Source organism: Canis lupus, chromosome 14 (assembly GCF_011100685.1).
Source record: "Canis lupus familiaris isolate Mischka breed German Shepherd chromosome 14, alternate assembly UU_Cfam_GSD_1.0, whole genome shotgun sequence".
NCBI lineage: Eukaryota > Metazoa > Chordata > Mammalia > Carnivora > Canidae > Canis > Canis lupus.
In genome coordinates this window covers 2,101,500-2,113,348 of record NC_049235.1, presented here as the reverse complement: position 1 = coordinate 2,113,348, position 11,849 = coordinate 2,101,500, and the positions used below count along the sequence as shown (strand labels likewise).

At 45.3% G+C, this 11,849-nt stretch overlaps 1 protein-coding gene across 1 annotated transcript; it reads right to left on the bottom strand.

The window, feature by feature from the left end:
* Positions 1-10,472: 10,472 nt before the first annotated feature.
* OR2T4D (olfactory receptor family 2 subfamily T member 4D) lies at positions 10,473-11,435 on the bottom strand. The gene is given in 1 exon segment (NM_001388547.1): positions 10,473-11,435. A coding segment is annotated over 1 exon segment (963 nt).
* Between the last annotated feature and the right edge of the window lie 414 nt (positions 11,436-11,849).

Sequence of the window (11,849 nt, the reverse complement as noted above, 5' to 3'; positions counted from 1 at the left end):
TTGTTCACTAATAGAGAACGTGAGCTGGGCTTCGATCATGGTGAGACAGGTTAGTTTTACCCTATTGATGATGTGTTGTTGCCATGGAAATCATGTTCAGTACAGTGGAACCACAGGCTCAGACATTTGGTGTATGTGCTTGGCTGAGGAGGCAAGGGGCGGAACCTGTCATCTATAGGATTAGGACTAAAAAGGCCTCTAAGTCTGAATCCCACCCAGGCGGAACCAGACAGCAGCACCGAGGTGCCTTGGTTGGCCTCTGAGAGTCAGTTCTCCTCCGTCCTCGCTGGCAGACCTTCCCCGGGGCCTCTGGACTGGGTCCCGGAGGAGAGCCCTTCCACGTCCAAAAAGGGGTACCGTGAGACAGGGGGCCGCCCCCTCACCCTTCGCCTCACATACCTTTATGGGGAACTTGGTGCTAAACTATCCATAGACATCTGCTTCTGGGTCGGGGTTTCCAACGCAGCAGAGCAGCTTCCTGGCTGGGATGTACTGAACGTCAGTCCTGGACACGGGGGTCTGTTGGCCGGCTGCCCCTAGCCAGGTGGGGCAGGGGCTGCAGCCTTCCCATCTGTAGCTCCAACTTCCTCTCCTGGGGCCACTCCCCCGGAGCATCCGGTGCTCCACACCTGTGAGCAGCAGGCAGGTCTCTCCCTTACGCGCCCCAGGCTGGCTGGGTGGAGGCCCCCGTCCGGTCCTCAAGGCGGGGTGATGCTCAAGGCGGGGTGAAGCCGGTTGATCCAACCGCGAGAGGGGGGCCCCTTGCCCCTGGAACTGGGACAGAGAAGGGGGGAGTGTGTGGGCCTTGGTCAACAGCTGCGTGGGCATCTTGGGGGGCGGGGTTGGCCGCGTGGGCCCTTTCCCAGAGGCGACACGAGGCCGGAGGGCAGCCGGCTCTGGTGCGTGTGCCCGGGAGCGGGTCGTCCCACCGTCCTTCCCTCTAGGAGCGCGGGGCCGGGGAGGCGGGGGCTGGGCGCACGCCCTTGAGCTCTTTCCTCCCACCCAGTGGACCGGGTGGGCCCGTAGCCCGGCCAGCCCCTCGAGCCGGGCCTGGGCTCGGAGCCCCCCTCCCCCCCCAGGAGACTAGCGCCCGGTTGGCGTGAGGCCCGGTGCCCCTCGGTGCGCCCCAGCCTGGGCTCGGAGCCCCCCACCCCCGAGGAGACTAGCGCCCGGTTGGCGTGAGGCCCGGTGCCCCTCGGTGCGCCCCAGCCTGGGCTCGGAGCCCCCCTCCCCCCCAGGAGACTAGCGCCCGGTTGGCGTGAGGCCCGGTGCCCTCGGTGCGCCCCAGCCTGGGCTCGGAGCCCCCCTCCCCCGAGGAGACTAGCGCCCGGTTGGCGTGAGGCCCGGTGCCCCTCGGTGCGCTCCAGCCTGGGCTCGGAGCCCCCCACCCCGAGGAGACTAGCGCCCGGTTGGCGTGAGGCCCGGTGCCCCTCGGTGCGCCCCAGCCTGGGCTCGGAGCCCCCCTCCCCCGAGGAGACTAGCGCCCGGTTGGCGTGAGGCCCGGTGCCCCTCGGTGCGCCCCAGCCTGGGCCTGCGGAGAGACAGGAGCTGCAGGTTTACGGGGCCGCCGCCGCCGCTGCCATCTCAGCTCCACTCCCTTCCGGAGAGCACGGGGTTCGCCTGGACAGGTTGACTGACACCCGTCGGTGTCCCCTCCTCCGCCGTCGCGGCCTGACCTGGGTCCCCGTGGGCAATGGAGCGTGTCCCGGAGCCCGCAGGCGCGAACCCGGGCCTTCGCGTCGGGCGTTCTCTGCCACGTCCCCTGGAGCGACGGGCCCCGCCTGAGCCTTGCAGGGAAGCCTGTGGAGGGCCCGACGGCCGGCATCGTGGGGTTCCGGTCCTGGGAGCCTATTTTCTCGTCAGGCCTTCCGAGGCCCGCTGCAGAGGTGGGGACCTGCCCGGCCTCGGGGGAAGGCACGGGTAGGGCACCACGGCGCTCCCGGCTCGTTCCCGGTGAGGTCCAGCCGTGGCGGGGGGCGCCTCTGCAGTGGTGCCCACCCCCTCGGGTCCCAAACCGGGGTCCAGGTGGCATGGGGCAGCCCTGAGGGCCCGGAAAAGGGCTTCTGCAAGGTGCCTCTGCAGAGCTTCGATGATTTGTCTAAGTCTCAATTCAGAGAGGACTGGCAGACCAGCGGACCTGCGAACCGGGAGGACCTACCCTGCCCGCTCCACCTCCTGCAAGTCCACCCCCCAAAACCCCTGTAGGTCCCGCTGCCCCGACGCTCCACTCCGGGGGGTGGACCAGACGGCCCTGGGGGATGGCGGCAGGGGGCAGGGTCGCCGGGGCAGTGCTTGGGGCCAGTGGCCAGGCCACCCTCCCAGGAGGTAGCAGTGATCTGTGGCTAGTTCCTGGCAGCTGGTGCGGCTATTTTCTTGCCTGAAATGAGCACTTCTGGTTGCTTTCGTGGACACAGGGGTGACGTATATGGCTTTCAAGCCAATTCAAGGTTATTGGTTTATTTTAAAAAGACGTGTTTTTAGAGCTATTGATGCCATACATAATACAGATCACCAGCTTTATCCTCCCCACCCCCACCCCCAGTTGAAAAATCTCTTGGTTTTCCAGTCTCTCTGCCTTACAAGCCCTTGGGGTGGGCGCTGGGATGTGCTGTGCTCCCGTCACCATCCGTGAGTGTGTAATGGTGGTGATCGAAATCTACCCCTCCATCACCTTTGTAAAAAGAAACTGCATGTGCTGTCTGCACCCTGGACAGGCACAAAAAAGAAAACCATATCTACTTATGCCCCTGTTCCGTGCCCAAACAATGGAGGGTCCGGGCCCAAGTGAGGGGCCTACTGGGCTTTGATACTACCTCAATGGATTAGTTAAGTTGTACCTGTTGTGTCAGTGTTCACCAAGGTTACTTAAAAGGGTCAATTTTGTCTTTCTTATATTGTTATCATTGTTAAGAGCAAATAGGTAAAATAAAGAAAAAGGCTTTTAGGTAAACCTTTAAAATAGCTTCCAAAATCTCTGGTGACCTGAAAGTTTGCAGTTGTGCTAGATTCATTGATAAGTTGGGTTGAATTCATTGGATGTCTAGGTGTTTTCCACATAAGATAAACTATCAAAGCATTAATTACTAAAATACCCAAGATGGGGTTTTTTCTTTCTTTCTTTTCTTCGTTTTCCCCCACCTTCCTTATTTTTTCCTTTTTTTCTTTTTGTCTTTTGTCTTATTCAGGAAAACTACAGATACTTGAGTGTGTTAGTAAACATGTTCCATGTTTTCTTAAAAATTGTATTATAAACATAACACACACACACACAGTGTTTCTAAAAACTATGACATGTATTCATACATTTGCCAATCTAAAGAATTCTGGTGCAATAGATAGTGCTCCATTGGGTCACTACTGACTTTTCACCAGAGACTGAGGTTTCTAAGAGTTCAGATTCTGCCACATGCAGACTGCTGGAATACGTTGAGGAAAACAACTCCGTGTGTGAGAAGATAGGAGGTGTATAAAAGAGGCACGAGGAATGAGAATACATTTTTTGTTGAGGGAGAAAAAAATAATTTTGTCCTGAAATTAGACTAGCTATTTAGAGAAAGAAAACTTAGGACTGACTCTGAATGAAAAAGGAACTTGGAAGAAGGAGTTTCTGAAGGAGGATTTTGGAAAATAATTTTATGCATGGTCCGGACCGACTGAGATTGGGAGAAGTGAGTTTTCCAAGTACATTGGGATAAGATTGAGATTTGGCTTTTCTCTCTGTGAAAACAACAAGGTTTTCTCGCATCGCAAGTCAATTCTTGACAAAAAATTGTAGACAGAAGAGATAAAACAATTTTTTTTTCTTTACTTGCTGAGAGAAATAAGGTTTTTATATTCCTTTTTATCTGGTCTTTAACTACTTAAGAAAGCGAAAACTTCTCAATATTCAAGGAGCTACATTTCGGTGACCTCTCTATAGCCACCTCTCATGGCTATCTTGGTGACACAGATCCAGAAGTTTTAAGTTTTGTAATGATCCATTATCCTATGTAGGCCTTGAAACCTTCTGATATGTTTGGTTTTTGGTTGCTTGCTTGGCTGGTCGGTTGGCTGGCTGGCCGGCTGGCTGGTTTTTTCCATTCCTTCATTCATTTATTTTCAACAGATTCCTGGGAAGTCCAACCCTAAATAGAGTCTCTTGACTAAGTCATGTAGTTTATTTAGTATGTTAAGTCACATGGGAAGCATTGTCCAACAAATCATGATAAGCCTTCTTAGATGATCTTAGATGTCCGAATGGCAGCTGTTACAAAAATTAAATGAAATCCCTACAGTTTTCATAGGTCCTGGCATAGTCTCATCACTCAATGTCACATTGTCACAATGATGCGTGTTACCAAAAATAATCAAATATTCTTATCAGCTGCATGGTCATGAACTCTCCTCATGTCTTTAACCTGGTCCAGTTTTGACTTCTGCATCCTTCATGGTTTTCATTCTGATGTTCTTGCAAAAATATGGTTTGGCTTCAAGAAGATTCACGAAAAGGACTTTTGACAAATACCAGTTTCTGGTCACCTTCAGATAACAAAAATAAAGTATGAATTTCCAGGACTCTTAGAAAAGCTGTATTTCAACAGAACAGAAAGTAATAACACGGAACTGAATGAATTCAGGAAAACGAGGATTGGTTGGTTTGTTGGCTTGTTTCTCTTTACAGAAAATGATGGCCCTTTTTAATAACTTTCCTTCAAAACATGGTTGATCCCCTTGTGGTTGCTCTTCCATATTGAAGGAAACTTTTTCTCTTCAGATATCTATAACTTACAAAAATTTGATAAAAATGTTCTTTTGTAAACAAGTTAAAATATGTATCTTTTCTCCTTACCTGTAACCCCCTAAGATCCAGAAACTCTCAGTGAGCATTCTTTCTTTTATGTCCATTGTAAATCATCTGTATGAGTTAGGTGTGAATCCGTTCTCGTGGTAACAAGACACCATCTGAAGGATCAGTTCTGTTACCAAGGCGTTGACTAGAATAGTGTCTTCCCCCTGCCCCCTGCCTGCACCCTGGATTTTATTTTTTAAATAATCTCTACACCCAATGTAGGGCTCAAACTCACAACCCCTAGATCAAGAGTCGTGCTCTCTACTGACTGAGCAGGCCAGGTGCCCCTGGAGCATCATCTTGAAGACCCATGCATAGACTCAGATAGGATCAGACAGCTTTCAGAAACTCAGATTGATTTTATGGAGCCAATAAAGCCCCTTGGAAATGTTGGCCTGAGACCTTTCTTACAGAACTCCCCACAGCCTTACCAAGTGAGTCAAAAGTGACACCTCCTGGCAGATGAAATCTAGTCGAATGCTTAACTGACTGAGCGTCCCAGGTGCCCCTCAAAGCAGCTGGTTGAAATGCTGATGTTCTTCCTGTCTTTCCTTGATGGGGATGAGGACACCTATGCCTGCGCTCATTGACAATGTCTATGTTCCAGATTGCTAAACCCTGCTTTTTTCACACCACAGATGACAAGACCCCTATCTAGCCTGACTGTTGAACTCCCTTACTCTGAACCAAGGATAGGGGTTCCTGTTTTGTTTCAAGTTGTGGTTAAAAATAGACATCACCTACAATTGAGCATTTTTACCCTTTCTAACCATAGACATCACCTACAATTGAGCATTTTTACCCTTTCTAACCATAGAGATCAGTTAGATCAGAGATCTAACCTTCTATCCTCCTTGTGGCGTTATCTCTCCATTCCATCTCTTTGTAAAGAGATAGAAATTATGTACTTAATTTTTTTAGAAAATACTTTATTTATTGACTTGACAGAGAGCAGACACAAGTAGGGTGGGGGGAACAGCAGGCAGAGGGAAAGGGAGGAGCAGGTTCCCCACTAGCAGAGAGATGGATGCGATGTGGGGGATGGGGACCTTGATCCCAGGACTCTGGAACACTACCAGAGCCTCAGTCAGATGCTTCACTGATTGAGCCACCCAGGCACCCCATGCCTACTTCATTTTTTTAAAGTTCGTTCACTCATGTTTCATGATCTCTAGACCAACGTAGTGTCTGAACTAATGACCCTGACTGAGATGGAGAGTTGAGTGCTCTTCTGACTGAGCAGAGCCAGGTGCTCCTTCCATTCTGTTTTTCTTTCAAGAATCCTGGGATCATGGCTCAGAGTCATTATTTGCCCAGTGAGACCTGCCCCCCACCACCCCTCCATGCAGAGGTACCATCTATTGGGCTGGTTGATGTTTGTCCATCTTCCTTCCTCCTTTTTGTGGACAGAAAGTGGCTGGAAAAAGAGCGTGACTATGTGGAATAAGACTGAGGATTTCCCTTGGGCAGTGGGTGAGAGAGGGAGGATAGGTTGAGGAGAATCAATCAACGGTTAGCTTTGCTTTAGAGGAAGGAGTGTGCTGGCTGGGCCCATGAGCCAGGGTGGATGAGTCAGAACTGTCCCCTGCCAGCCCTCCCTTAGCCCTTCATCCTTATCACTCCATGCTTGTGGTTGGCCTCTGAACCCTAAGACACCACCGTCAGGTGTTTAATTTGCCACTCAAAGCTTTGGTTAAGATGATAACTGATTTGTATCATTAGCTCCAGCATGCACTTAGGTGGTAGCCATATTTTCATAACTCAAATTTGAAAACTATAATCTAGTAATGACTTGCTGTACCAAGCAACTAGAAATTTCTTGGAGACTAACTTCTCTATAGAAAGAATATTCAATCACTCTAAAATTATGGAAAACAAACTTTTGTGACTATGATTTGATATCAATAATGCTTTACCCTCTATATTGCAAAGGCATTTATGTTTATAGCATTACAAAATTATACTATAACGGAGGTATAATTACTCACATTTGGGAAGTTATTTAAAAATAATGTGTGACATCCTCTATCTTCTCTTTGAAAATATATAGTGCCAGTCAGTAAATAGTAGTATAATAAACTGGTTTTCTCTAGGACTTGGTATCACTACTTCCAGTCCTAGAGCAAGGATCACAGAAAGTATTTTAACCCAAATACATCATTTTCACTGTAGAAAGACCCAGTCATGCAACCAATTCAGAATTCACACTTTTAGCAAATATCCATTTGGATATTACTAACTAGTGGCTTCAAATATATTATCTAACCTGTCGGTACCTTAATTTCCTTCTCTATAAAATGGGGATACTACAAATAACTGTCCTATAGTCAACAATACTATAGTGCACACTTAAAAAATTGCTAGGAGGTTCATCTCATGATAGGTATTCCTGCAACAATTAAATAAACTTAACAACCCCACCAACACCACAACAAAAATAATGTCTACTTCAAAGAGTTTAATAGGTTTGAATAAGTTAATATACATACTGTAATTAAAACATTGACTGGCATATAATGTAAAATAAATAAACAAATAAAATATTCCATTATAAAAAGCAGAGTATCGGTGAAAAACAATGCAAGTTTCTCCATTTAATCCATGTTGGCTTATTCCTAAATTTGATAATAATTTCTCTTATTTGACAGAGGGAGAGAGATAGAGAGAGAGAGAGAGCGCACGCACAAGCAGGGGAAGTGGTAGGTAAAAGGAGAGGCAGAAGCAGGCTCCCCACCCACTGAGCAGCGAGCCCAATGTGGGGATGAAGCCCAGGATCCTGGGATTATGACTTGAGCTGAAGACAGATGCTTAACTGACTGAACCACCCCAGTGTCCCAATTTGACAATAATTTAAATCATAGTCCTTCATGTCCTTTGATACAAGAACACTGAGGGCTTGTTTTCATGAGCTAAAAATTATTTGGCCAAATGCTGCTTGAATCATGAACACAAACACATGAACACATTTGAAGTTTGCACATTTTAACTATTTCAATGCATAGCTACTTATTTAAAACTGCAAGCAAGTGCATATGAGTGCCAGAAACTCTTCCATTTGTTGTTTACATTCTAGATACAAAAAAACTTGGAGCATCAAATGTTCCTCTATGTCTAGTAATTCTGAGCATTATGTTCTATGTATAATATAATAACTATAATTTGACCAAGATTTTCCAGCTGAATAGTTCTCATAAATCTTTAATAGTATAAGCTACAGAAAATTGTGTTTTGAATGCTTTATTCAAAAAATGATTCTTCGAGACACCTGGATGGCTCAGCAGTTGAGTGGCTGCCTTTACTTTGGGGGGTGATCCTGGAGTTCCTGCATCTAGTTGAGTCCCAGAGTCCCACATCGGGTTCCCTGCAGGGAGGCTGCTTCTCCTTCTGCCTATGTCTCTGCCTCTATCTTTGTGTCTCTCAAGAATAAATAAATAAATAATCTTTAAAAAATCATTATTCTAAAACCTTTTTAATCTCATTTTTTGTTTGAGATAGAGTAAAAAATTAATCTTTGAAAAAATATGGTTCCATAACATATCTTGGTCTACTGTGCTCCTTTGTTTCCCGTGTGTACAGTGTTTTCAGTAAAATCATCAAATGAGTGAAAATATCAGTGAGAGTGACAAGACATGAGAGACACCTAACTGGGAAATGAACAAAGGGTAGTGGAAGGCGAGGTGGGCGGGGGGTTGGGGTGACTGGGTGATGGGCACTGAGGGGGGCACTTGGCAGGATGAGCACTGGGTGTTATGCTATATGTTGGCAAATTGAACTCCAATAAAAAAATTAAAAAAAAATAAAATCATCAAATGCATGTGTTATTCCCACGTAAAAAATTGAGGAGGGATAAACACACTCCTCAAATATTTTGGGAGTTAAAGAGTGTATACATATCTTATGTGTTTCATTTGACTGCAACAAAAACATTGTAACTAGTCTTCCAATATTGTTTCCCCAAATACTGCAAGATTCTTATTTTCTAGTCATGAAAAAATTGAGTGTATCAAGAAAAAAAAGGGAATGTTCCCTTTTGAAAACTTCTGATAATTCACAGCTAATTAGAAACTGCTAAACATGCACCAAGTTTGCGGTTTCATGGACCAGAATCAACAAGGCCCTGCTTACACCCTAAAATCCCATTATTCCACTTTGGATGGTCCATCCACTTAGATCCACACTATCAAGCTCATCGTCCTCATTCACCTGGTCTCCATACCTACGGTGTTGCTCTTCTCCAATTATTTCCAATTATTTAACTTTTCTAAAATCCAGGTCTGGTCATTTTATTATCATTTGTAAATACCTAGAGCACAAAGGGCGAGAAATGAGGGTACAAAGTGAACCTGGAAGGAGGTGCCATTGGAACATTTCCCTCCTGTTTGGCCAACCACCTGAACTTTGCTCATTGTGTTCCTTTTCTGTGTCATCATGTCCTTGAGCAAGAGCCCTGGTCCCACCCAGGTTCCTGTACTCGTATGAAGGTAGCATCTAGTCATTGTTCAACATTGAGATCTCGGGTCTCCTTTCAGCCTCTTTGTTCGGCTGAACTCACATGTCATAGGTAGAATTGGTGTGTCCTTATCAGCTGCACCCTTTCCACATGAGGCTCAAAACAATTTATATATTTTATTACAACTGTTTGCACAAAACAATACCTACAGATTAAGTTCCATAGGGGCAGTAGACATTCATTATTTATATATTAAATTAGGTTAGCTATTTGTTATTTTAAATTATAATATGGCATTAGGTACTTAATTTAACAAATAAAGGACTAGGTATTTGATGGATTTCCTCCCCTTGCTTGTATAATAAGTTACATACTTCATTTCTCAGCTCTGATATCCCTTTATGCTCAAAAGAAGCTACCATAAACTCTCCTTCTTGGGGTTAATATTTTTCTCACAGTACCTTAGACCACAGTGTACTAATGATTTCAGAGAGGTAAGAGCCACTGGATATCTTCAGATTTGGAACCTAAAGAACAAAATCACCCTAATTGAATACAGGCCAACAATTGTATTATTTCACTAGTGATCAGTCATATTAATATGTGCATGATTCCCAAGATTTGTCACTTACACTGCCACCATGGTGCAAGGACAAATTTTTTAAATAGACAAAAGTCTGATACTTTCTGTTTTATTCCTAAGTAATTTCAAATTTATAGAGAATTAGTATGAATAGTATGCTTAGTAAGAATAATAATAATAGCACAATAAAGAATTAATATATCTTTTGCATGGATTCATGTATTAAAATTATATACCATTTGGTTTGTCACCTCTCTTTCTCTCTCTCTCTCTCTCTCTCTCTCTCTCTCTGTCTCATGAGTTGCACATCTTATGATCTTTATTTCTAAATATCTTGTTACATATTTGTTAAGAATATGAGTATTTTCCAGCTGAATCACAGTACAATTATAAACTTCTGAAAAATGTAACATGGATAGAATACAATTGTACCAATATTTTGAATGCAGAAGTGTAAAAATTAAGAGTTTCCCAGTACAAGGAAACATTCCTCCAAAAGGCATGAAAGATGATAACACAGCCATGGTGTGAGAATCTGAGGAAAAACATTGACATGGGATCTTAAAGTTGTAATTTGTAGAGTGAAGAAAAAAAAAAAGTACAAATATTTCCTATTTTATAGGTTCCTGTAAGACAGATACCACATTCAACATTTTTTTAAGAGCCCTTGTGACATCCTTATTTCTAAGACTATAAATTAAAGGATTTAGAACAGGAGTGAGTATGGTGTAAAAGACAGATACAATCATGTCCTTCTCAGGGGTGTGATAGGAGGTGGGGAGCATGTAGGTGTAGACGGCAGCACCGTAGAAGAGGATGACCACCATCATGTGGGAAGAACAAGTGGCAAAAGCCTTCTTCCGTCCCTCTGCTGAGTTCATCCTGTGGATGGTGAAGAGGATGAAAGAATAGGAGCTTGAAATGACTGTCACAGGGATGAGAAGCATGAGGACACAGCACAGGTACATGAGTGTCTCATAGAGGGAAGTGTCTGAGCAGGAGAGCTTCATTACAGCAGGAACCTCACAGAAGAAATGGTGAATCTCCCGGGATCTGCAGAAGGGGAAGGTCATGGTGACGGGAGTCAGCATAAATCCATCCACAGATCCCAAAATCCAGGAGGAAGACACCAAGAGAAGACACACTCTATGGTTCATGAGGATAGGATAACGGAGTGGATGGCAGATGGCCACATAGCGGTCATAGGCCATGGCAGCCAGAAGGAAGAATTCTGAGCCTACTAGAGTTAAGTAGAGAAACATCTGCATCCCGCATTCAGGGACTGAGATCTTATTCACACCCATGACCTGGTCCATGAGCATCTTGGGCACAGTAACAGAAATGTACATCACGTCCATGAGAGACAACTGGGTGATAAAAAAGTACATGGGGGTGTGGAGGTGAGCATCACAGTGTATCAGAAGGATCAGGATGGTGTTTCCAGAGAGGGCCATCAGGAAAACCACGAAAATGACCACACAGAGGAGAGTTGGGTGCTTGGATTGACTGAAGAGTCCCACTAGTTCAAAATCTGATCGTTCAGTATAGTTGGTCACCCACATGATGTTCTCCATTATATTTTACCTGGTTCACCAAGAAGAACTATGGAGTTAATAGATCACTCGTGGAATATGACTACCTGAAATAAATGTTTACTGAGCTTCTGTGCGTTTGCATGTCTTTACACATAGTAACCCAGTGTGCTAATAAGGGGAATTTCCTGTACATTGTAGGATTGTGAACTACCCATAATAGAACAAATTTACTAGAAATGTAGAAACTCACACTGTTAATCAAAAGTATTAGTACCTTAAGGGTGCCTGAGTGGCTCAGTCAGTTAAGCCTCCTACTCTTGATCAGGTCATGATCACAGGGTCATGAGATCAATACCCGGATTGGACCCTACATTTTGCAAGGGGTATGCTTGAGCTTCTCTTTCTCCCTCTCCCTCTGCTGTCCGCCCCCCCCCCCCCATTTTCTGTGTCTCT